Source organism: Molothrus aeneus, chromosome 16 (assembly GCF_037042795.1).
Source record: "Molothrus aeneus isolate 106 chromosome 16, BPBGC_Maene_1.0, whole genome shotgun sequence".
NCBI lineage: Eukaryota > Metazoa > Chordata > Aves > Passeriformes > Icteridae > Molothrus > Molothrus aeneus.
The window spans coordinates 1563921-1590175 of NC_089661.1; the positions used below are offsets into that span (position 1 = coordinate 1563921).

The 26255-nt window shown below is 55.5% G+C and overlaps 2 protein-coding genes across 3 annotated transcripts; one reads left to right on the forward strand and one right to left on the reverse strand.

The window, feature by feature from the left end:
- The first annotated feature begins 1150 nt into the window (after positions 1-1150).
- CCDC78 (coiled-coil domain containing 78) lies at positions 1151-22495 on the forward strand. Its single transcript, XM_066561244.1, has 15 exons — positions 1151-1429; positions 1581-1667; positions 1876-2076; positions 7657-7800; positions 7880-7930; positions 8556-8644; positions 9297-9366; positions 9728-9853; positions 10521-10732; positions 11268-11439; positions 13429-13472; positions 17865-17931; positions 19899-19999; positions 21557-21683; positions 21782-22495. The coding sequence occupies exons 1-15, from the start codon at positions 1151-1153 to the stop codon at positions 21785-21787; spliced, it is 1776 nt and encodes a 591-aa protein (XP_066417341.1). The 3' UTR covers positions 21788-22495.
- ANTKMT (adenine nucleotide translocase lysine methyltransferase) lies at positions 22439-26049 on the reverse strand. 2 transcript variants are annotated; one of them, XM_066561240.1, is made up of 5 exons: positions 25857-26049; positions 24793-24897; positions 24004-24144; positions 23459-23509; positions 22439-22928 (listed from the first exon to the last, which is right to left on the reverse strand). In XM_066561240.1, exons 1-5 carry the CDS (start codon positions 26028-26030, stop codon positions 22740-22742), a joined length of 660 nt encoding a protein of 219 aa, XP_066417337.1. In that variant the 5' UTR covers positions 26031-26049; the 3' UTR covers positions 22439-22739. The 2 variants fall into 2 exon arrangements, with proteins under 2 accessions (XP_066417337.1, XP_066417336.1); XM_066561239.1 differs by having other exon boundaries at positions 25818-26049.
- Between the last annotated feature and the right edge of the window lie 206 nt (positions 26050-26255).

Here is a 26255-nt window from a genome sequence, read left to right on the forward strand (position 1 = left end):
TATCCCTGCTCTTTATTCATTCTCAATTTCTCCTCTATTACTTTAACATCTCCTCCCTTGTCCCATCACTGCTGGCCCATGTAGAAATTCCCTCTCCCTCTCTCCTGTCAGCCCTGGGATGTCCCTGTCCTGGAGATGGAGGCCATCCCTGCAGCCACCTTTGGGAATGGTCCCCACAGGGCTGTACCCCCTCCCTGCCTGCCCTGGGCTCTTGCTGAGCTGGGGGCACAGGATCCTCCTGGGCAGTTCCAGCAGCTCCCAGCTCTGGGATTTCAGTGACCCTGAGATGTGTCACAAATTCCCTTTTCCCAGTCCAGTAATCGAAGAAGGAGTCAGAACTCTTCAGTTCTTGGTCTCAAGGTTGTTTATTGTTTCTTATCTATAAAATTCTTTTTCTGTCCAGCTGAGGTCTGTTCAGCAAGACAATCAGAGGCACTCTGCCTGCCCCCAGGGCAGTGTTATCTTTTTATACTAAAAACTACATGTACAATATTTACCATAACTTCCCAATACCTATCACCTGTGTTAGACAGTGAGCTTCTACCTTAAACCAATCCAAAAGTGCCACCATCACCCAGAAGATGGAGTCCAGGAAGAAGAAGAAGAAGGACAGGACACACCCAGATTCCTCCATCTTGCCCCCTGAACCCCCATTCCAAAAACCTCAAAAATCTATTTTTCACCCCATGACAAACTAACTATTACTCTACTTAGACTTTCTTTGCTTGCAGATCCTCACATAAGGTTGGTAATTTTTTCCATGGGTTAAAAAGCAAAGGCACAGGGCTCTTGGGCTCTGTGTCAGGGTCTCTGAGCCCCCTGGCAGGGGTTTGAGCCATCCAGGGCAGCCAGAGGGATGTCCTGAATTCTGTCCCCAGGGTGGCAGGAAGGTTTGGAGCCACCTTAAAATCCAGGTGGGAGCCTCTGGTAACCAGAGTTGGTAGCAACAGTGCTGAACCTCCCGGGAGAAGTTCCTTAGAGATCCTTCCTGGGCTCCTCAGTCACTGCCTGCCCAGCCCTGTGCAGAGCCCCTGACGTCTGAGCACATGGATTTTGGAATTACTGCAGAGAATGAGAGTGTGAGTATTCTAACAGAGCACCTTGCTGCCCAAAAATCCAGCTATGAAGGTCTGCAGCCCCTTCCCAGCTCATGGAACCAGCACTCTGCCAAGGAAATGCTCCCCACAGGGGAGAAATGGCTGCTGGAAGCCTGGCTGGGATCTGTTCAGGCTCTGGATGTGCAGGGGTGGGCTGGGCAGGGGGAGAGCGGGGCCCAGCTGGAGCTGCTCTGTGCCTCCAGGTGCAGCTGGAGGACAGGAACCAGGAGGTGCAGCAGCCTGGAGACCCACAGGAGGAGATGGGGGAACTGCCTGGATCCAGGACAGACCTCCCAGCCAGGATGGTCCTGAGTGAAGAGGAAAAACTGAAGGTAAAACTCTGGGAGTTGGAGGGAGCTGAGCTGTGATGGCCACTAGATGCACAAATCTGGGGGGAATTCCTCCTTCTGGGGGGGCTGTGTTGTGCTCAAACATCACACTGGCCTCAGAATCCACCCATGGCCTTCACTTTGTGTCTCCCAGATTTCCAAAGACCTCGTGGATCTCCAGATCGAGACAAACAGGATGAAGGAGCGTTATGAGACAGAGAACTTCCAGCTGCAAACGATGGTGCCACTTTGGGAACAGCCCCCTGCAGCCCTGCAGCCCCTTCCCCCAGCTCTGCACAGCACACCCCTGTGCCCTGCTTGCATCTCCTCCTGGCTTGAGAGGGAGCTGAATCCCCCCAGATCCCGAGGAATTCCCGTGAAATCCCCCCTGGCTTTGGGGCTGCTGTGCTGCTGTGACCCTGCTGTGACCCTGCTGTCCCCCTGTGCAGATGCAGGCGCTGGAGAGGCGGGTGCAGGAGCTGGAGCAGGGCAGGGCCGGGCTCCGGGAGGAGCGGGATTCCCTGCGGGAGGAGCGGGATTCCCTGCGGGAGCGCCTGCAGAGCCTGGAGAGCAGCCGGCAGGAGCTGGGGGAGGAGTTCATCATCCTCAAGAGCAACTACCTGGCCCTCGGCAGAGAGCTGGACAAGGAGGTGAGGAGTCTGCAGAGCTCATCCCAGAGCTCATCCCAGGGGTTATCCCAGGGGTCATCCCAGGGGTCATCCCAGGGGTTATCCCAGGGGTCATCCCAGGGGTTATCCCAGAGCTCATCCCAGGGGTTATCCCACAGATCCAGCTCCTCCTCACCTTCCCTGGCTGCAGGGGCCTTGCTTGGCTTTCATTTGTGCAGCCCCATCACAGCTCAGGTCCAGGGAGGCTTCTCATGCAGTTGTACCAAGGTTCTTGTTGAGGCACCTCTTAAAGGTCACCAAGTCCACAAGAACCACCCAGTGCCACCCCTGCCATGGCAGGGACACCTCCCACTGTCCCAGGCTGCTCCCAGCCCTGCCCAGCCTGGCCTTGGGCACTGCCAGGGATCCAGGGGCAGCCCCAGCTGCTCTGGGCACCCTGTGCCAGGGCCTGCCCACCCTCACAGGGAACAATTCCCAATTCCCAATATCCCATCCAGCCCTGTCTGTGATGGTGTTCACAGGGGTTCAAGGATGAGGGAAGAGATGAGGATCTGACTCCATGTTTCAGAAGACTTGATTTAGTATTTTTATCATATATATTATATTAAAACTATACTAAAAGAATAGAAGAAAGGATTTCATCAGAAGGCTGGCTAAGAATAGAAAAAAAAGGAATGATAACAAAGGCTTGTGGCTCGGACAGAGAGTCCGAGCCAGCTGACTGTGATTGGCCATTAATCAGAAACAACCTCATGAGACCAATCCCAGATGCACCTGTTGCATTCCACAGCAGCAGATAATCATTGGTTACATTTTGTTCCTGAGGCCTCTCAGCTTCTCAGGAGGAAAAATCCTAAGGAAAGGATTTTTCATAAAACATGTCTGTGACAGCTGCCCTCTGGCAGTGGGAGCCATTCCCTGTGTCCTGTCCCTCCATGCCTTGTCCCCAGTCCCTCCCCAGCTCTCCTGGAGCCCCTCTAGGCCCTGCAAGGGGCTCTGAGGTGTCCCTGGAGCCTTCTCCTGTCCAGGTGAGCACCCCCAGCTCTCCCAGCCTGGCTCCAGAGGGGCTCCAGCCCTTGGGACATCTCCATGGGCTCCCCTGGGCTCTCTCCAGCAGCTCCAGGTCCTGCTGCTGTTGGCCCCAGGGCTGGGGCAGCTCTGCAGGTGGGGTCTCACCTGAGTGGGGCAGAGGGACAGAATCCACCCCCACTGCTGCCCCAGGGGGCTCAGCCCAGCCCAGGGGGGCTCAGGGTCCCAGCACACCCAGCCAGGATATGTCCAGGCTCTGAGCTGTGACACGGCACAGCCTGGCCAGGGAATTGTCTCTGGGGATTTGATGTAACCCAGCTCCTCCTCCCAGGGCCTGCAGACCTGCCCTGGTAATGGGGACAGGGCTGTGGACAGGGATGGGGACACAGCTGGGGACAGGGATGAGGACAGGGCTGGGCCAGTAGCGGGTACAGGGCTGTGGACAGGGCTGGGGACAGGAATAGGGACAGGGATGGGGACAAGGCTGGGAACAGGACTGGGGATAAGGCTGGAGACAGGAATAGGGACAGGGATGGGGACAAGGCTGGGGACAGGAATGAGGACAGAGCTGTGGACAGGACTGTGGACAGGGATGGGGACAAGGCTGGGGACAGGAATGAGGACAGGGATGGGGACAAGGCTGGGGACAGGGATGGGGACAAGGCTGGGGACAGGAATGAGGACAGGGCTGGGGACAGGAATGAGGACAGGGATGGGGACAAGGCTGGGGACAGGAATGGGGACAAGGCTGGGGACAGGAATGAGGACAGAGCTGTGGACAGGGCTGGGGACAGGGATGAGGACAGGGATGGGGACAGGGCTGGGGACAGGAATGAGGACAGAGCTGTGGACAGGGCTGGGGACAGGAATGAGGACAGGGATGGGGACAAGGCTGTGGACAGGGATGGGGACAAGGCTGGGGACAGGAATGAGGACAGAGCTGTGGACAGGGCTGGGGACAGGAATGAGGACAGGGATGGGGACAAGGCTGTGGACAGGGATGGGGACAAGGCTGGGGACAGGAATGAGGACAGAGCTGTGGACAGGACTGTGGACAGGGATGGGGACAAGGCTGGGGACAGGAATGAGGACAGGGATGGGGACAAGGCTGGGGACAGGGATGGGGACAAGGCTGGGGACAGGAATGAGGACAGAGCTGTGGACAGGGCTGGGGACAGGAATGAGGACAGGGATGGGGACAGGGCTGGGGACAGGAATGAGGACAGAGCTGTGGACAGGGCTGGGGACAGGAATGAGGACAGGGATGGGGACAAGGCTGTGGACAGGGATGGGGACAAGGCTGGGGACAGGAATGAGGACAGAGCTGTGGACAGGGCTGGGGACAGGAATGAGGACAGGGATGGGGACAAGGCTGGGGACAAGGCTGGGGACAGGAATGAGGACAGAGCTGTGGACAGGGCTGGGGACAGGAATGAGGACAGGGATGGGGACAAGGCTGGGGACAGGGCTGGGGACAGGAATGAGGACAGAGCTGTGGACAGGGCAGCGCTGCCCCGCCCGTCCCCGTTCCCCCTCGGGCAGGGCCCTCCCGCTGCCGGCGCTGCCCGGAGGTCACGGCGGGGCTGCGGGGGCCGCTCCCCCGGCGCTGCCAGCCCCCTTTGTTTCCCTTTTTTCTGCTTGGCTTGCGCAGCCCGCACGTGAACGGATTGGAGCCGCTCTCATTGCGGGCGGCGGGAAGGGGCCTGGCAGCTTTCAGGTGGAAAAGTTTATAAAAACACCGAATTCAAGCAAGTGTCCGACGGTTCCTTAAGAGACACAGACCTTCCCGCTGCCTGCTCGCTCTGCAATGATTAACCGGAGGCTTTTGGACCCAGATTTGTGTATTTCTTTGGCTACTTCAATGGCGCTTCCTCTGTCCCCTCCTCTCCCCCTCCGCTTCTCCCGCTTTTTGAATGGGATGGAATGACTGACACGCTCCCTTCCCTCCCTCCCTCCCCCAGCAGCGTTCGCTGCCTCAGCTCAGTGACCTGGTTTTCCATGTGCTGTGCTGGAGGATGTGCAGCAGGAATGCTGCTCTGCTCCGGCGTGCCTGCACGGGCAGTGGCACAGCAGGACAATGATCACCCTTGGGCAGACATCGTTTGTCTCCCAGGAGCTGAGAATTGGGAATTTCTCACAACTCAGCTCCTGCAGGGGGTGATCCCACCCTGCGATCCCGCTGGAGCACAGGCAGAGCTCTGCTCCCGCTCCTGCCGGGCTCAGGGAGGAGCAGCTCAGCCATCAGCGCTCTCAGCTGCTTCTCGTCCCCAAGGGGGTGCAATGTGTTTGTCAAAACCGGCATTTTCAGGCAGCTGACATCTCTAAATGATGGGTTGAGCAGGTTGGAGGTAATAACACACAGTTTTCACATGGATCCTGGGATGGTTCAGAGGGTGAAAGCATGTGGATTCAGTTCTGTGCCAGATCTCATCCTGAGGATCCATAGAGTCAAGGAATGCTTTGGGGTGGAAGGAATTTAAACCCCACCTGATTCCAGCCCCTGCCACGGGACACCTTCCCCCAGAGCAGGTTGCTCTGAGTGCTGAAGCAGGGCCAGAAGCCAGAGGTGAATTCCTTGGATGTCCTCCCTGTGCCAAGGAGTTTACCCCAGTTCCTTGGCTCCGACTCCCAAAAATCCCTGCCTGAAGCCAGCGAGGCTCCAACTTGGCAGCCTGGGACTTGTCGGGACATGGGCCTCTTGCTCATTATTTTCCCAGTGCGGACTTTCCCAAAGGAAATGGGAAAAGCAGCCTGCGGTTCTGCCCCCTCCCGTTCCCTGGCGCTCCTTTGGGGGAGACAATGAACCTTTTACACATTCCCAATTACAAGTGCTACTTGTGACCTTGCCAATATGTTGTCATGGCTGCTTGGCGCAGGAGCGGCTCGGGAGCTCATTCACGGCCCCTTGGCCGGGAGCAGCCGGAGCCTGCGGGTTGTGGCGGCTCCTTTGTGCGGGATCCCGCAGGATCGGCCCTGCCCAGCCCGCGGGAAGCGCCTCAAGGGAGATGCCGGGCAGGCACTCGGTGCCTGTTCTCTGACTCGCTGTAAATTCTTCCTTTTCAAGGCTCTGACCTTTCCTCGCTCTCCGTTTCCTTCTCCTTTTGTGCCCCAGGCTCGGTGGCAGCCCCCGAGGGGACCCAAACCCACGCCGGAGTTTTCCCTGGAGCCACACCAAGCTCGGGAGCTCAGGAAAGGCAGCGGAGCCCAACTCTAACCGGAGACTGCCCCTTTTTTTTTTTGAATTATTTTTTTTTTTTTTTTTGGCTAAACCGGTCCTTGTGACCCCTGCGATCAAACTGTCAGGGCTGACAGCTGCAGATGGATCGCTGGGAGCCGGGGAACAAGCGGAGCTGTCTGTGCGGAGCTGTCAGCTCTCACAGCTGTACATCTCACCTCTCTGGCAGCTCCTTTCTCCCCGCTCTCCCCCAGCCCACCCCGCGCTATCTTTTGATAAGCTATTCTCTCCACGGATGACTCAGATGACCTCTGCCTCCCATCCTCCGATTCACTGCCATGGTAACAATTACTCAAGCTTGTCCCCAGTCATAAACCCCATCAGAGCTTTGTTATCTACACAGAAACCCTCCCGGGAGACATGAATTCCCTCAGTGTTCCCTCCAGATCACCTGGAATGGAGCTTTCCTCATTCACATCCTCTTTATCTTCTGGAAATGTGTCACTTCACAGCAGCATTGCTCTGAATCACTGCCCACACCGGGCTGTGGGCTGGGGAGGCATCCCATCCACCTGGGAATGTGTCATCTGCAGGGATGGATGGATGGATGGATGGATGGATGGATGGATGGATGGATGGATGGATGGATGGATGGATGGATGGATGGATGGATGGATGGATGGATGGATGATGGATGGATGATGGATGGATGATGGATGGATGATGGATGGATGAGGGATGGATGGATGGATGGATGGATGGATGGATGGATGGATGGATGGATGGATGGATGGATGATGGATGGATGATGGATGGATGATGGATGGATGAGGGATGGATGGATGGATGGATGGATGGATGGATGGATGGATGGATGGATGGATGGATGGATGGATGGATGATGGATGGATGGATGGATGGATGATGGATGTATGATGGATGGATGGATGATGGATGGATGGATCCATGGATCCATGGATGGAGAAGACTTGACCCTTCTCCTTGTGCTGTGGGGCCCAGCATTGCTCAAAGCTGCTCCGTGGGAAACGATGTTCCTGAAGTGTTGGGAAGGTGAACAGAGGGTGCAGGGTGGGGGTGAGGAGGGAGCTGGAGGCTGCAGAGGTGGTGGCAGAGCTGGCACAGGGTTTGAGTGTGGATTTGAGTGTGGGATGTGCAGAGGGAGAACATTCCATGGGAATTACCCTGCTGTGGGGCAGTGTATTTCCATGGGAAGCAGAAAATCACTGTTATCTCTGGACATAGGAGACAGAACCAAAATTAAAACTTGATTTGGAGGGGGGAGGGGGTGCCTGCCTGGAGCACACACCAGGAGCAGCAGGGATGTGCTGGCCAGAGGGGAATTTCAGAAGTTCTTTCCTTTTTGTTTGACCTTGCAGGTGATGAGGAATGAGGAGCTGACCCAGGAGCTGCTCAGCCTGGCCAAGGAGGGCAGCCTCCCCCCTGGCTTGGCCCACCCATCCTCCCTGGGGCCTGGAAGAGCGAGAGCAGCGGGACAGCCCCGCTCTGCTCACAGGGGGAAGGTGAGGGACCCTCTGCCCTTCCACCAGCCCTTGGAGAACAGGGATCCACCAGGCCCCTTCTTCTCTCTCCCCAAAGCAGCCCGAGGATGCAGCTGCCTCTGACCACGAGCAGCAGGAGCTGGAAAGAAACGTGAGTGTGCAGGGGTCTGCTGCAGGATCCCTGGGAAGCAGAGGGGGATTGATTCCAACTGTGGCTGGCACCTCCTGCTGCTAACTGGAGTTTTGTGGATCAGCTGATGCCTTGATTCATTTTAAATCCTTTTTTTAAACCCTGCAGTTACAAAACGAGACAGGAATAGCTGCAGATGTGCAGGCAGAGCTGAGGAGGGCAGAGGTGATTCCCTGGGTCCGTGCCCTGGCAGGGGAACACAGACAGGAGCTTAGAAGCCAACAAATGCAGAGGAGAATTTTTTTTCTTCTTTCTCACACTTGAGAAATCTGGGGGTGATGAAGAACCCAAAACTGAGAGCACAGAGACGGTCCCTGCCTCCTCCCCATCTGCAGCCCTTGCAGAACCAGCTTGGGCTCCACCACCAGCTCCTGCTGGAATCTGACTCTCAACGTGAGAGGGACACATGTGCCCCTGCGCGTGCCCTGGCTGGCAGCAGACACCACTCCTGCCCCTCCCAGCCACACCAGTCCCTCCCCCAGCATGGCACTGCTCAGCTGGACCAGGGCTCAGCTCCAGGCTCTCCTCACTTTGTCCTCTCTTCACACAGCCTCATGCCTCATCTTCCTCTTCATTTGTCCCTCAGTTGCTTGGAAACCAGGATCACATAAAAGCAGAGCTGGAAAAACTGAAGAAAAGGCACGAGGAGCAGCAGCAGAAGCTGGAGGAGCGAGTGTGAGTGTCCCTCTGCTTGGCCAGGTGTTTGTGGGACTGGATCAGAGCCATGGAGCAGGAGGGGAGGCAGCCTGCCTTTGGGGGGTACAGGGAAGGAGTGAGGCCAGGAAGGAAAACCTGATGTTTTCAAGGCTCTTCAGAGCTGTCAGGTGAAAGTTGGTGGTCTCCAGGGACACCTTGAAAATCCACTCTCTGTGGCACACAGCAAACGTGTGACATCCCAGAGATTAATCCAGCCCAGCCCTTACCCACAGAGGGGGTTTTCCATCACCTTGGAACGGGGTTAGTGTCCCAGGAAGGGCTGTTCCAGCAGGAATGCTGCAGGACTCAACCCTCTGAACTGTGGACGGTGTTCATCCTCAGTGGGGAGAGGTTTTGTGACACTGTTTACACACTTTGGGAGGCTGGCAGCTGCTGCTGGGAGATTTCTGTCATTCCAAAGTGATTTTCTTCCCAAAGCTGCCTGTGTTAGACCTATGGAGAATCACAGAACCCCAGAAAGGGCTGGGTTGGAAGGGACCCTAAAGCCTATCTTGGCATGGACAGGGACATCTTCCACTATCCAGGCTTGTTCCAAGCCCCATCCAGCCTGGCCCTGGGATGAAGGAGTTCGGGCAGTTGCAGTAAGCCCCGTTTCCCGCTGTGTGTGCAGGCTGGCGCTGGGGCAGGAGCTGCAGGAGGCGAAGGGAGCGGCCGGGGCCGTGCGGGCGGAGCACTCAGCGGTGAGCAGGGCTGGGCAGCCTCAATCCCGGTGCTCCAGCTCCTCTCCCTCTGCAGGGAGTTTGGCACACCGAGGTTCTCCCGTGCAGTTTCCTCCTGCACGTGGTGGAAGCGCTGCTTGCAAAGCTGGTGGGAGGAATTTTGCTCGCTGGTTTTCAGAAAGAGTTGGTGGAACCACCGGGGTGGGGGGTGGCAAATGACAGAAAGTGCCAGGGGAATAGGGATTATAAATATTTCCAGTGGGTTCCTCTGAAAACCCAGGACCTTCCCAGCTCTAGTGAAGCCAAATATCTGGGAATGAAGACCCTCAGCTCTTAGGAAGGAGGAGGAGGAGGCCAGCAGGGTTTGTGTGTGCTGTGCCAGGTGCTGCTCTCGTCCCAGGCCCGGCTGCGGGAGGTGGAGGCGGAGAACGCGCGGCTGCAGCTGCAGCTGAAGGAGCTGAACGAGGAGTATCGGTGCCGGCTGGCCCAGTGCCTCGGGGACCTGGCCGTGGGTACCCCCGGGGGTCACAGAGCCATGGGGTATCCCCAGTGGGGAGGGAGCCACAAGGATCATGGATCCAGCCCCCAGCAATCCCACCCTGGCCATCCCTGGCAGCGCTGTCCAAGCACTCCTAGAGCTCTGGCAGCCTCGGGGCTGTGCCCATTCTCTGGGCAGTGCCAAGCACCCTCTGGGGGAAGAACCTTTCCCAAAATCCAGCCTGACCCTGCCTGGCCCAGCTCCAGCTGTTCCCTCAGGTGTCTCCACACTGGCACCCTCCTCTTGTAGGCTGCAGACAATAAATTAAATACGTAAAGAAAGGGTTTTTTAATCCATGTAATCTGACAAGAAAAGTCCCAACAGAAGCTCAATGACAATCCAGGAAATCTGGATGGGGGGGCTGCCACAGAACCATGGAATGGGTTGGAAGGGATTTTAAAGCCCATCCAGTGCCACCCACTACCATGGACAGGGACACCTTCCACTAGAGCATGTGACTCCAAACCCCATCCAGCCTGGCCTTGGGCACTGCCAGGGATCCAGGGGCAGCCCCAGCTGCTCTGGGCACCCTGTGCCAGGGCCTGCCCACCCTCCCAGGGAACAATCCCTTCCCCATATCCCCTCTAACCCAGTGGGAAGCCATTCCCCCTGGATTTCCCTCTCTGTGCACTTACAGAACTACATGGACAGCAAACCCAGCAGCGTGCCAGGACACAGCAAAGCCCCAGCTGGCCACGCTGCCATGCAGAACTTTGTGGACAGCATGCTCAGGGACATCCAGGCCTCCTACAGGCGCCGGGAGGAGCAGCTGGCCCGGGCAGCCCGGGGCTACAGGAAAGGCCTGAAGGAGCTGGCCAAGAAGCACGAGAACCTGCTCATTGCCTATGGGTAAACCTCAGCACCTCCTCCTCGGGGCCAGCTGGAAAAGCCCCACGGCAGCCACCTCTGCCCTGGGAGGAGGCAGGCAGGGCTCCCAGGTGGAGCAGAGGGTCTGGAATGTGCATTTATCCCCCTGCTCCTGGCAATCCAGCATCAAGCTGCCTCCAGCTGCACGTCAGGGTGCTCTGAACCCCATGGAGCTGCTTTGCACATATGTTCCTCCCACTTGTAATGCAGGGTGAGAGATTGATCCCACGGTGGATGGTGTGGAAAGGCAGAGGTACCACAAATAGCTCCACCTCCCAGCCCATCCCTGCAGCGCTCTCAGCTCTCTCGGCAGCTTGGGCTGTGGGAAGCAGCAGAAATACTCGTGGTAGAAAAGCCACAAATAGTTCTAGGACAAGCTCCCTTCAGAAACTCTCCCAGTTTCCCTTTGCAGGTGGCCAGAACCAGCAGGTCCCAGCGAGTGGCACCCCCAGGAGCAGCAGAGCTCTGGCGGTGTCAGCAGCAGGGCGGGCAGGGAGTGACCCCGTGCTGGTTTCAGGCTGCAGCGGGAGCAGATCCGGACCCTGGGCAGCAGTGCCATGGACTGTGGCCCTGCCGAGCTCCACTTGTCCATCACAGACCCCGAGCTGCTGACAAACAGCTCCCGGGAGCTGAACCGCCTGCGGGAGCAGAAGGCAAAGCTGGAGGTGCAGCTGCAGGAGCTGCAGCAGGTAGGGAGGGAGCTGGGGACAGTGCCATGAGCCCCTTCATGAGCCCCTTCCTCAAGGCATTTGTAGGATTGGTTAGGTTGGAAAAGCCCTCTCAGGTCACCAAGGCCAACTGTTCCCTGTGACTGTGTTCACAGGGGTCTCATGTTGAGGGAAGAGATGAGGATCTGACTCCATGTTTCAGAAGGCTTATTATTTTATTATATATATTACATTAAAACTATACTAAAAGAATAGAAAAAAAGATTTCCTCAGAAAGTTAGCTAAGAATAGAATAAGAAAGAACGATAACAAAGGTTTGTGGCTCGGACTCTCTGTCTGAGCCAGCTGACTGTGATTGGCCATTAATTACAAACATCCAACATGAGACCAATCCCAGATGCACCTGTTGCATTCCACAGTAGCAGGTATTCATTGTTTACATTTTGTTCCTGAGGCCTCTCAGCTTCTCAGCAGAAAAAATCCTAAAGAAAGGATTTTTCAGAAAAGATGTCTGTGACAGTTCCCCCAGCACTGCCAAGACCACCACTCAGCCATGCCCCCACGTGCCACATCCATGCTCTCCCTGAGGGTTTGCTGTGCCTGGACCACAGGCAGGGCACACAACAGTCATCTCCACGGGACAGAATCATGGAATCGTGCAATGGGTTGGGTTGGAAGGGGCCTTAAAGCTCATCTTCTTCCACCCCTGTGTTGTGACTCCACAAAGGGGGGATCAATGCCACACTCGGGGTTACTGTTTGTGGTATTTGCAGGGGTTTTTAGGATGAGGTGAGAGATGAGAATTAGATTCTATGTTTTTTGAAGGTTGATTAATTATTTTATGTTATTACATTATATTAAAGAATACTAATATATATTATATATTATGTATATAATTATATACTAATCTATACTGTATTATATATACTAATATATATGTATATATTATTATATATTAATATATATTATATTCTATTATACTAATACTGAAATATATATATTAATATAGTATATACTAATATATAATATATATAATATATATAGTATATATTAGTATATATAATATAAACTAATTTATATTATATTATATTATATTATATTATATTATATTATATTATATTAATACTGAAACTATACTAAAGAATAGAGAAGGATACAGACAGAAGGTTTAGCAAGAATGATAATAAAAACTCATGACTCTTCAGAGATTTGACATAGCTGGCTGTGATTGGTCATTAAGTTAAAACAATTCACATGTTGAATAAACAATCTTTAGACTACATTTTAGAGTAGTAAACATAGGAGAAGCTGAGGCCTCTCAGCTTTCCAGGAGAAAATCCTGGGTGAAGAGGATTTTTCATAAAATATGACAGTGACACCACCCCTGCCATGGCAGGGACACCTTCCACCATCCCAGATAGCTCCAAACCCAATCCAGCCTGGCCTTGGACACTGCCAGAGATGGGGAAGCGTCCTCCCACTGGGCAAATGTGGGCCTTGATTTGCACAGGATGCATTTATTTAGAAATTCAGAGGATGGGAGACCTGAAACCTTCAGATTGTACAACCCATGGTTTCCCTGCTGTGGCATTGGTGGCTGTGGGAGTGCTGGGATACCTTGTGCCACTTCCAAGGGCACAGAAAAGAGGAATAATGTCATTTTACATGTGCAGACAGTGACAGGACAAAGGGAATGGATTTAACTAACAGAGGAGAGATTTAGGTTGGATGTAAGGAAGGAATTGTTCCCTGTGAGGGTGGGCAGGCCCTGGCACAGGGTGCCCAGAGCAGCTGGGGCTGCCCCTGGATCCCTGGCAGTGCCCAAGGCCAGGCTGGGCAGGGCTTGGAGCAGCCTGGGACAGTGGGAGGTGTCCCTGCCATGGGATCAGATCATCCCAAAAGCCCCTTCCAGCCTAACCCATTCCATGGCAGGATTTCTCTGAAAGTGGCTGGATCTGGGATTGCAATGGGTTCATGTTCACAGGAATTCTGTTCTTCCTTTGCCTCCAGAAAAGCCTGAAAGGAGCCTCTGCCCTCCCAGCGCCTCCGGAGCAGTAAGTGCTGTTTGTTCCTTGGGATATCTGCCATTCCAAATTCCCATGGATGTGTGGATTGAGGGATCCTGATTGCCTGGCTGGAGGCAGCAATAGGCAGGGAAAGGGGCCTGCTCTGGGAAGAAGAGGCAGCTGTCCCCTCTTCCTGCAGGAAGAGGCTTTGGTCACTGGGCCTCGATCCAAGAAAGCTCTTAAGCACATATTTGATTTAATCATGTTTTTAGCCCCACTGACCTCTTTAAAAGCCAAAGTTAAGCACATGCCCAAGTGCTTTGGTGGATCACAACCTGAGAAAGGCCTGTGAGACACCACCAATTTGAGATAGTCCTGTTTTTCCTCCTTCCCAGTGCAGGAGTTTGGCTGGAATCCTTTGGTGCCACCATGCTGACATCTCCCTGGCTTCCCAACAAACCCTGAAATTGCTACATTTTGATGGTCTCTTCCCCTGCTCCTTTATCCTGCTAAAACTCTACCAGCTATAGCTGTGGAGGGGTGGAACAAAGCACAGGAGAAACCTGAGCTGGGGTTTTTCAGCCCTCTAAAAGACGTGGTCACCTAGAAAACATGTCAGATATTCCATTAGCTGGATGCCAGCACTGAGGTGTGGGTGAGTGCCAGAGCCCCTGGGCTCTGGAGGGGTGTCTTGAGCCTCAACCAGCCTCTGCCATGTGTTCCATACTGAAAATAGCAGAGGTCCGTGAGTGAATGCAGCGATTTGGGCAGACACCACAGGAGCAGGGCATGCAAGGTCCAGAACCTGAATTTCAGTGATGCATCTCATCATTTGGGGTTATTTTAACTGCCATGAGACCCCACACGCTCCAAATTCTGCTGGGTTAACCTGTGTGCTGTTACCCGGCTCCTCCAGCTGGAGACAGGAGCCCTGGAGTCCCCACAGCCCCAATCCTGGGAGCCCCGGTGTCCCCACAGCCCCAATTCCCGGGAGCCTCGGTGTTCCCGCAGCCCCAATTCCTGGTGTCCCCACAGCCCCAATCCTGGGAGCCCCGGTGTTCCCGCAGCCCCAATTCCCGGGAGCCCTGGAGTTCCTGCAGCTCCAGTTCCCGGTGTTCCCCCAGCCCCAATTCCCTGTGTTCCCGGGAGCCCGGGTGTTCCCGCAGCTCCAATTCCCGGTGTTCCCACATCCCAAATTCCCGCAGCTCCAATTCCCAGTGTTCCCCCAGCCCCAATTCCCGGTGTTCCCGCAGCCCCAGTTCCCGGCGTTCTCCCATCTCCAATTCCCGGTGTTCCCGCAGCCCCAATTCCCGGTGTTCCCACATCCCCAATTCCTGGTGTTCTCCCAGCCCCAGTTCCCGGTGTTCCCGCAGCCCCAATTCCCGGTGTTCCCGCAGCCCCAATTCCCGGTGTTCTCCCAGCCCCAATTCCCGGTGCCTCTTGCCTTTGCAGAGAACGGGCTGGGCTCAGAGGCACCTCTTGGGAAAATTAATCCACAAACACCAGAGGTTTATGTCCAAAAAAGACAGGGGAGTCCTTTTCTGGCTTTATTTGAATAAAGGGAGAGGCCATGGGGCATTCCACTGGGGTCTCTCTAATTTTTGGAGGATGCAGCCTCCTTTTTATCCCAATTTCCCACATTTCCCTTCTCTCTTTCCCCATTTCTGAGGTACTTGAGAGGTTCAGACTTCCCAAAGTCTGATCCCAGAGGTTTCCCTCTAATGTATAACCCTCCCTTTTAATTTTAAATTCTCATGGAATTTAAGGGTTTTTCTTCTTCATTCTTTCTTTCATCTTTCAATATCCAATTTCATTTACCAGCAAACCTAAAATTTATTTGTAAAAGCAAATACCTTTTCCCATTCATCAATCAATGGAATCCTTCCCATTGTTACTTTTATCTCCCAGTGCTGGTTTTATCTACCAGCGTGTTTGGAAAGACAAATCTGCTGTTCCTCTCACACCTGAAGCCCAGCTCTGCCTCCCCCTTGCCGCGGGGATTTAGGAGCTGCCCCGGTGCCCTGTTGATCGTTCCCTTCTCCCCGGGCTCCCACAGGAGCCCAGCCGGGATCTCCCGGTGCTGGAGGGAGCTGGGGAAGCACAAAGGGAGCACAAAGCATTCCTGCCTTCCCCAGCCCAAATTCCCCAGCATCAAGCATGACCTGGTGTGATGGTGTTCACAGGGGTCTGAGGATGAGGGAGGAGACGAGGATCTGACTCCATGTTTCAGAAGACTTGATTTATTATTTTATTATATATATATTATATTAAAACTATACTAAAAGAATAGAAGAAAGGATTTCATCAGAAGGCTGGCTAAGAATAGAAAAAGAAGGAATGATAACAAAGGCTTCTGTCTCAGACAGAGTCCAAGCCAGCTGACTGTGATTGGCCATTAATTAGAAACAACCACATGAGCCCAATCCCAGATGCACCTGTTGCATTCCACAGCAGCAGATAACCATTGGTTACATTTTGTTCCTGAGGCCTCTCAGCTTCTCAGGAGGAAAAGTCCTAAGGAAAGGATTTTCCATAGAAGATGTGTGTGACAGCCTGGATTCTCCCCCGAGGCTGGCGCGGCTGGGAAGGGCTTTCCCACGGCACAGCTCAGCTCTCTCGGTGCCCAGGAGGGCTCCCTGCTCCCGCCAGGGCACTGCCAGCCCTTGGCACCGATGGCTCCCATCAGAGCCAGGGCTCTGCCTGCCCTGGTGTGCCCGGGAACAGCCCCGGGCTGCTGCAGGGCTGTGAGTGCCCCCACGCCCTGAGGAGGTTTGGGCACCGGGAGAGGAAAGGTTCTGGTTCTGAGGATGGTGGTGGGATGGGCACTGGCTTGTGCAGCTCTTGGCTAAACTCTGTAGCTCATGTTCCTGACCTGTTATGGTATTGTCTGCTTTTCTCTCCCAGAGCAGAAAGAGATTGCTTAAAACTTTCATTTTTTCATCTAGAGGGATTAGTTCAGTGCAGCTTTTTAATTAAAGAAATTGTATCTTTTTCAATGTAATTTAAGGCTGTACAAAAAGGCCATCAGCATTCATAACTTAGCACTGTTACCTGCAACAAAGCCTAGCAATTCATTTTACATTCACAAGAAGAAATCACTATTAAGATTTTTGAGGGTTAAAATATGATGATTGGCCCTGAAATTGAAAGAATCACAGTTACCCATTGTCTCCTGAGAGTTTTCTCTGAAAGAACTTCAGTTCTCCTCTTATTTTTCTGGGCTTTCCTAATTAAATCTCTGTGACATCAGTATGGTGGTTAGAAAATATTCTGATGTGCCAAAATAGATCTGAGCATATCTTTTTCACAAAAAAAATGAATGCAAAAATACTCCCAAATATTAAAATGGCATCTACAGAAAATGACTCTATAACATCAGCCACATCTGTATCAGAACAATATTTCCACTTGACAGATTTTCTAAATATGTAACTAGTACCTTTATTAATAAGTAATAACATGCAAATAACTGACACATGATCATATACCTAAAATGGTCAGTTTGGATGTATAGCTGTAGATGTAGATGTGTGTTTAGGCATATGTGTGTGTGTATGTATGTCTGTATTCATGTAGACATATAGATTTATATATCTGTATGTGTGATCTGTGTGAGCTCTGTGTGATCTGTGTGATCTGTGTGAGCTGTGTGGAGCTGTGTGAGCTCTGTGGAGCTGTGTGAGTTCTGTGTGATCTGTGTGATCTGTGTGAGCTGTGTGATCTGTGTGATCTGTGTGATCTGTGTGAGCTGTGTGATCTGTGTGAGCTGTGTGATCTGTGTGAGCTGTGTGATCTGTGTGATCTGTGTGAGCTGTGTGATCTGTGTGAGCTGTGTGGAGCTGTGTGATCTGTGTGAGCTGTGTGAGCTCTTTGTGATCTGTGTGGAGCTGTGTGATCTGTGTGAACTGTGTGATCTGTGTGATCTGTGTGAGCTCTGTGGATCTGTGTGAGCTGTGTGAGCTGTGTGAGCTGTGTGGATCTGTGTGAGCTCTGTGATCTGTGGGAGCTGTGTGAGCTCTTTGTGATCTGTGTGATCTGTGTGATCTGTGTGAGCTCTGTGGAGCTGTGTGGATCTGTGTGAGCTCTGTGGAGCTGTGTGAGCTGTGTGGATCTGTGTGAGCTCTGTGATCTGTGTGAGCTCTGTGATCTGTGTGATCTGTGTGAGCTCTGTGGAGCTGTGTGAGCTCTTTGTGATCTGTGTGATCTGTGTGATCTGTGTGAGCTCTGTGGAGCTGTGTGGATCTGTGTGAGCTGTGTGAGCTGTGTGAGCTGTGTGGAGCTGTGTGAGCTGTGTGGATCTGTGTGAGCTCTGTGATCTGTGTGATCTGTGTGAGCTCTGTGGAGCTGTGTGAGCTCTTTGTGATCTGTGTGGAGCTGTGTGATCTGTGCAGGGCTGGATTTGGTGTCTGGCCATGATCCATGTGAGCTCCTCTGTCACAGGCAGCTGGATGAGGAGGGCTGGGCAGAGGTCAAGAGGAAGCTCCGGGAATTCACACTCAACACCCAGGTAAGGGCTGGAACAGCCACTGGAACCAAAGCTGATCTCTCACCACAGGCAGGGATGTGCTGCCTCAGCCCCTGCCCTGGGGCTGCTCCAGCCTGGAGGTGGAAACTTCCATGGAGTCACAGAATATCCTGAGTGGGAAGGGACCCCCAGGGATCATCCAGCCCAGCCCTTGGCCCTGCACAGACACCCCAACAATGCCACCCTGGGCACCCCTGCAGCAGTGTCCAAACCCTCCTGGAGCCCTGGCAGCCCCAGGGCCGTGCCCATTCCCTGGGGATCACTCTCCATGCAGCCTTGCTGTGGCTTTGGCCTCAGCCCTCCAAGCAGTGCTGGCAGCTCCCAGCTGGTGCTGTCTCCAGGCTTTACTGTCCCTGCTCCTAAAGCAAGGAGAGCAGCCCCTTGTCACTCCTGCCCACTTTTCAGAACAAACTTTTGGCATCTCTGGAATAAACTGGGGCTGATTGCTGCCCTATGCTGGCACTGCTGGGACATCTCCAGTCCTGGGATCAGTTCTGGGCCACTCATGACAGGAAGGACGTGGAGGGGCTGGAGGGTGTCCAGGGAAGGGAAAATAGCTGGGAAGGATCTGGAGCACCAGGAGGGCCTGAGGGAGCTGGGAAGGGGCTCAGCCTGGAGAAAAGGAGGCTCAGGGGGGACCTTGTGGCTCTGCACAGCTCCTGACAGGAGGGGACAGCCGGGGTGGTCAGGCTCTGCTCCCAGGGAACAGGGACAGGAGGAGAGGGAACGGCCCCAAGCTGTGCCAGGGGAGGATTAGGTTGGATATTGGGAAAATTCCTTCATGGAAAGGGTGGTCAGGCCCTGGCACAGCTGCCCAGGGCAGTGGTGGGATCACCACCCCTGAAGGGATTTATAGGACACGTGGATGTGGCACTTGGGGACATGGGTCAGTGGTGGGCTTGGTAGTGCCAGGTTAACACCTGGATCCTCATGAATTCCTACAGAATTCCACGATTCTTTGATTCTATTTGACCTGGTTCAAGTCTAGGCTGAATCTAAATCAGGTATTCCCAGTCTGGTTCCTGCTGGCTGCAGGGATATTCCCTTCCATGTCCTGCCTTCCCCTGACCACAGCAACCTGAGGGAGTGCTCCACCACTTTACACCTGGGGGTGTAGAGCTCATTCCCTGGGGGTGTAGAGCTCATTCCATGGGGATGTAAAGCTCATTCCCTTAGGGGTGTAAAGCTCATTCCCTGGGAGTGTAAAGCTCATTCCCTGGGGGTGTAGAGCTCATTCCTTGGGATGTAAAGTTCATTCCTTGGGGATGTAAAGCTCATTCCATGGGGATGTAAAGCTCATTCCCTGGGGGTGTAAAGCTCATTCCCTGGGAGTGTAAAGCTCATTCCCTTAGGGTGTAAAACTCAATCCCTTAGGGGTGTAAAACTCATTCCCTTAGGGGTGTAAAGCTCATTCCTTGGGGGTGTAAAGCTCATTCCCTTGGGTGTGTAAAGCTCATTCCCTTAGGGGTGTAAAACTCATTCCCTTGGGTGTGTAAAGCTCATTCCCTTAGGGGTGTAAAGCTCATTTCCTTGGGGATGTAAAGTTAATTCCCTTGGGGGTGTAAAGTTAATTCCCTTGGGGGTGTAAAGTTAATTCCCTTGGGGGTGTAAAGCTCATTCCCTTAGGGGTGTAAAGCTCATTCCTTGGGGGTGTAAAGCTCATTCCCTTGGGTGTGTAAAGCTCATTCCCTGGGGGTGTAAAGCTCATTCCCTTGGGGGTATAAAACTCATTCCCTTAGGGGTGTAAAGCTCATTCCCTGGGGGTGTAAAGCTCCACACCTGCACGGGGCCTGCCTCTGTGGCCAAAAGAAGGGAGGTGTCATGGCAGAGAGGTTGGAGTGGTGGGAAAGTGGTTGGAAGGTCAGACTCACACAGCAGAGAGGGGCAACATCACTGCCATGGCACAGATCTCTTTTTTTCCACATTTTCTCCATGTTCTGTGCCTGCAGGAGGAGCTGGAGCAGCAGAGGAGCCAGCTGCTGACTCGGGCTGTGGTGGCAGAGGAGCAGGTGTTGGAGCTGCAGGGCTACATTGACCAGCACCTTGCCAGGTGACAGGGGACCCCTCTGCAGCCTTGGTGCCAGTGCTGGCCCCGTGCTACTGGCCCTGCCACAGCACTGCCCATGTCCCACTGCTCCTCCAGCTGTGCAGGCAGCTGCCACCACCTCTTGTGCCACAGGGCAGCAGGACAGACACTCCCCACACACCACGGGTGTCCTGCCCTGTGTCCTCACCCATCCTTGGGAGGCATCTCAACCATGGAAAGGGTTGGAAGTGACACAAATGTTCATCCAGTGTCACCCCTGCCATGGCAGGGACACCTCCCACTGTCCCAGGCTGCTCCAAGCCCTGCCCAGCCTGGCCTTGGGCACTGCCAGGGATCCAGGGGCAGCCCCAGCTGCTCTGGGCACCCTGTGCCAGGGCCTGCCCACCCTCACAGGGAACAATTCCTAATTCCCAATATCCCATCCAGCCCTGCCCTCTGGCCCTGGGAGCCATTCCCTGTGTCCTGTCACTTTATGCCATTGTCCAAAGTCCCTCTCCAGCTCTCCTGGAGCCCCTTTAGGCCCTGGAAGGGGCCATAAGTTTTCCCTGCAACCTTCACAGGAACCTAAAATCTAAAGCCTCATCTAAAGCCTAAAACCTTCAGAGTTCATTGATTCACAGGTTCTAACCTCAGTCCTCCCAGCTGTCCCTGATCTGTGTTCCCCTTCCCTGGCTCATCCTGCTCTGGAGCAGGGAGAGCAGCAGGGAAGGGAGAGGACAAGCAGGGCAGGTGTGTCAGGGCACAATCCCCCTGCTCCTGCCAAGGGCTGGGTCAGGCTCTGCCCTTTCCTGGCACAGCCCATGAATGCCTTTTCTTTGGGAAAGGCTGTGGGATCTGTGTGCCAGGCTCAGCTCCTGGCATGGCTCCCTGCCCAGGGACTGTGAGTGTGTGGGGGTCCCAGTTGTGGGTTTATCTGGGTCTGGATTGAAGGCACTTGAGACAGGAATTCGTGTGCAGACTCAGGTGTTTGTTATTTCTTATCAGTAAAACAGTCTCACTACTGTGAGTTTGGCAGCTTTTCATTAGAAGGCACAAAATGGCCACAATCTCTTGGTACAAGGTCTTTGAAGACTAAACTATCCAATTAACAACTGACACCTGGATTATTTTCCCTTTTAACCCAATAACTGATCCCAAAGAGCCCCCAATGTGGATTTTTCTGCCCAATTACAAAATGCCACCCAAACCCATGAAGAAGAAGGAAGAAGAAGCATGAAGAGGAAACCCAGGATGACACCCTGTGCCCTCCATCTTGCTTCCATCCACAACAGACTAAAAATCCCAAAACCTCAATCTCTCACCAAATAATATACCTACACAACTCTCTATAATCATTTTACACTTTTGTTGGTTCTAGTTTATCTTGAAGTCTGGGAAACTTTCTCCATGAATGAGGGTCAGTGCTCCCCTGGGGGTCAGAGCACCCCAGAGCAGACAGAGAAATATTCCCTGGGGTGCCCTGGGTTTCCATATGTGTGGTGACAGTGGCACTTCCACGCTGCTCATGGTGACAGTGTCAGCTCCACACTGCTCATGGTGACAGTGGCACCTCCACTGCAGGTACAAGCAGGAGATCGTGCGGCTGAGGAAGGCTGAGGGCAGCGAGGTGCCCCCAGTGCCCCGTGCCAGCAGTGCCAGCCACGAGCCAGAGCAGCCCCAGCCTTGGGAACACCCCACTGCAAGGGAGGTCTGTGCTTCATGGAGTGCCAGGCACGGATCCTTCTCAGGCTGCGAGGTGGGAACAGCGAGAGAAACCACGTGGGTGTTTCTGCTCTAAATTCACAGGACTGAAATGAGAGCAGACAACGGCATCTGGGCTGTGCCCTGCAGGAATTCTGCCCTTCACTGAGCACCCCTGGGACACAGGGCCGGGATCCCAGGCAGCTCTGCACTGCTGGGCTGCAGGGACAGGTTCCTGCTCCTGCTGGAATATTTTTCCTGGATGAGACCTGGACCTGGACCAAGGGCTGCTCCTGCCTTGCTCTCCTCACCTGTGAGACAGAGCCAAGGCTGGCTCAGACCAGGATTTGTTCTGGGCTTGGACAAAGGGATGAGCTGCTCTTTTACTGGGAGGGTGGTGAAAGGCTGCCCACAGCAGCTGTGGCTGCCCCTGGATCCCTGGCAGTGCCCAAGGCCAGGCTGGATGGAGCTTGGAGCAGCCTGGGACAGTGGGAGGTGTCCCTGCCATGGCAGGGGTGGAACAAGAGGAGCTTCAAGATCCCTTCCAACCAAGCCCATTCCATGATTCTGTGACTCTGTGGTGGGAAAACTCCATTTTCCTCTGTGTTTGAGTGGAAAATGGAATATTATATTGATGAGCAGGGCCAAACTGATCCTGCACTGAGGTGAGCTGGAAAGGATGGCAGAGCAAAGCCAGGAGCAGCACCTGCTCCAACTCCAGGACCATCCAGCAGCTCAAAGACAAAGCAAAAACCTCAGAGGAATGATCAACCAAAACTTTATTTTTAAAACTTAAATTGAAATAAAGCAGCAATCATTTAAAAAGAGGCACTGGAGTTTCATCCCTTAAATCCTGTGTTAACCCCAGGATTTCTAGGTCTGATTTTCTCCTCTCTTGCTTTGCTCACGCTCTGGAAAATGGAGATCTGCCACCCTGCAAGTCCCCAGGAGAAATGCTGGCCAAGCACCTCTGTCCTGAGCTGAGCCAAGGGCTGGAGTGGCTCTGACCCTTAATGCCAGGCTTAAGGCGGCTGCTGTTAAACCAGGCTTAACGAGGCTGGGGTCAGACCTGGCTTTGCTGGGCCCTGCCCTGCACTTGTCTCCGCACCTCCTTGATGTCATAGGCCCAGACCTGGTCCAGCCCCTGGCCCAGGGTGCTGCTGGGGCTCCAGGAGGGGAAGGGGTAGCGGCCGGCCACCACGCGGGCGTCGTCGGGCAGCTCTGCCAGGAGCTTGGTGGCCAAGGGAGGCTTCTGGGGAGAGAGACACAGCCAGGGACAGGAGGCAGCATTAGGACACAGTCACACAGGGACTGTGGCAGTGCCACCAGGGACCGTGGGGCAGCTTCTGGGACATCAACCCTTCAAAGCAGAGGGCTGGGTAAGGCTGGGACTTGGAGCAACAGGACAAGAGGAACAGCCTCAAGTGGCAGCAGGGGAGGTTCAGGTTGGATATTGGGAAAATTCCTTCATGGAAAGGGTGGTCAGGCACTGGCACAGCTGCCCAGGGCAGTGGTGGGGTCACCATCCTTGCAGGGCTTTAACATGGATGTGGCACGTGGGGACATGACTCAGTGCTGGAGGAATGGCAGGACTCCATCCCAGAGGGATTTTCCAACCTCCATGATTCTGTGATTCCATAAATCCAAATGCTGGGCAGCACCAAACCACCCAGCCACAGGGATGCCCACCTGGCCTTATTCCACCACAGATCCCCTCTCCTTCCCAAGACAAGCCCCCTGGAGCTGGCCCAGAAGAACTCAGGGTGTGAGGGGCTGACTCACCACACTGGGGGCCAGGAACACGATCACGTTGTGGCAGTCAGAGAGATTCACCTTAAACCAGAAGGAAAAGGGGAATAACGAGCAGCAGGCAGGGCAGGAACAACTGCTTGAGTGTCCAAAGCTTGTGGGTGATCTTTGGAAACTCGAAGGGAGCAAAGATGCCACAAAAGATGTGGGATGGGGAAGTGTGGGTGCAAAAGCAGCACATCTTGGGAAACACCTGCCTCCAGCACCATCCCAGACCCACATTCCCTGATGGATTCTCTCTGGTCAGGCTGCAAATACCTCATGGCAGCCTGAGAAGCTCATCCCTGCAGGTGAGCCTGTCAGCAGCACCCAGACCTCTCCTCAGAGCTGCTCCAAGCAGCAGAACTGGCCACAGGCTGCCCCAGCTGGCATTCCCTGGAAAGGAGGATGGATTTCCACCTCCCAGGAGCAGAGTGGGATGGGGAAGGTGCAAGCTGCCATCAGCAAATCCATCCTGGAGAGGCAAACAGAGCTCTGGCCCTGCCCTGAGCACATCCACTCCCTCGGGATGCTGTTACCTTCCACAGATCCTTCTTCAGGAAGGAGATCTTCCCGTGGTACCCGGCCCTCCAGGCACGGTAGTTGGCCAGGCACAGCAGCCAGGGGTTGAGCTCAAAGCCCAGGGCTGGCCTCAGCCCCTGCTTGTAAGCCTCGAGCACCTGGACAGGGAGAGAGGGAGGGCTGAAAGCCAAAGCAGCTCAGTGCTGAGTGTGGGGCAGCATTTGGGAGGGCAGGGGCTGCTGCCCAGCTCCACCCACCCCATCCTGCTGGCTCACAGGCAGGGTGACCTTGGAGCTCAGCACCACCCAGAGCCCTCACTGCCACCCTGCTCCCTGCATGCATCTTTTGGGGCTGCCAAAGACCACCTATGGCCATCTAGAGCCACCCTGGACCACCTAGGGCTGCCGAGAACCACCCGGGGCTGTCTAGAGCCACCTAGGACCATGCTGGGTCACCTGGGACCACCTAGGACAGTCTAGGACTATTTAAGACAGTCTAGGGCCACCTAGGACAGTCTAGAGACACTTAGGACAGTCTAGGACTGCCTAGGACAGTCTAGGACCATCTGGGACATCTTAGGGACACCTAGGACAGCCTAGGGACACCCAGGGCAATCTAGAACCACCTACAGCGGTCTAAGACCACTGAGGACCCTCTGGGACCGCTGGGGATGGTCCTGGACTGTAGCCAGGATGGCCACCCAGAAGCCCAGCCAGAAGCCAGGCAGCAGCAGGGTGGGGGTGTCCCCTCCACCCTCCCTGCCCTTTGCCCACCCTGGTCACCCCAATTTCCCCCAGGACCCTTACGAGCCGTCCATCTCCGGATCCCAGATCCACGGTCTTGCCGGCGCGGCCCTGCAGCAGCGCCAGGGTGTTGGCCACCTGCCGGGGGCTGGAGGGCTGGTACGGCACCTGTGGGGGCACAGCGGCTCAGGGGGCCGGGCAGCGGGGCCGGGATCGGGGCAGGGGTGCCGGTACCGGCAGGCACAGGGATTGGGGTGCCGGTACCCGCAGGCACAGCGGGGCAGGGGATCGGGGTGCCGGTACCTGCAGGCACAGCGGGGCAGGGGTGCTGGTACCTGCAGGCACAGCGGGTCAGGGGTGCCGGTACCCGCAGGCACAGCGGGGCAGAGGATCAGGGTGCCGGTACCCGCAGGCACAGTGGGTCAGGGGTGCCGGTACCTGCAGGCACAGCGGGGCAGGGGGTTCGGGGTGCCGGTACCCGCAGGCACAGCGGGGCAGGGGATCGGGGTGCCGGTACCTGCAGGCACAGCGGGGCAGGGGTGCCGGTACCTGCAGGCACAGCGGGTCAGAGGTGCCGGTACCTGCAGGCACAGCGGGTCAGGGGATCGGGGTGCCGGTACCTGCAGGCACAGAGCGTCAGGGGTGCCGGTACCTGCAGGCACAGAGCGTCAGGGGTGCCGGTACCTGCAGGCGCAGCGGGTCAGGGGTGCCGGTACCTGCAGGCACAGCGGGGCAGGGGATCGGGGTGCCGGTACCCGCAGGCACAGCGGGTCAGAGGTTCGGGGTGCCGGTACCCGCAGGCACAGCGGGGAAGGGGATCGGGGTGCCGGTACCCGCAGGCACAGCGGGGCAGGGGATCGGGGTGCCGGTACCCGCAGGCACAGCGGGTTCGGGGTGCCGGTACCTGCAGGCACAGCGGGGCAGGGGGTTCGGGGTGCCGGTACCTGCAGGCGCAGCGGGTCAGGGGTGCCGGTACCTGCAGGCACAGCGGGGCAGGGGGTCAGGGGTGCCGGTACCTGCAGGCACAGCGGGGCAGGGGGTTCGGGGTGCCGGTACCTGCAGGCACAGCGGGGCAGGGGTGCCGGTACCTGCAGGCACAGCGGGGCAGGGGATCGGGGTGCCGGTACCTGCAGGCGCAGCGGGACGCGGCGGAAGCCGGGCATCAGCAGCACGGCCCACGTTGCCCACACGGCCGCCCCGCTGGCCGCCGCCAGAGCCAGCAGCCCCCGGCCGCCCAGCGCCGCCCCGGGACGGGCCCAGCTCGGCTCGCCCGGCTCGCCCGGCTCCCATCCCGGATCCATGGCCGGGTCCACGGCCGGATCCATGGCCGCCGGAAGGGGAGGGGAGCGCGGCCGGGCGCCTTCCGCCGGGACAGCGGGGACACCGGGGACACGGGCCGGGCACGGGCACGGGAGGGACACGGGAGGGACACGGGGCCGGGGAATCCGCGCTGCCCTCGCCCCCGGGGGCTGCAGGAGGGGCACAGCCGGGCGTGGAGTGTGCGAGTGTGCACAGGGGTGTGCGAG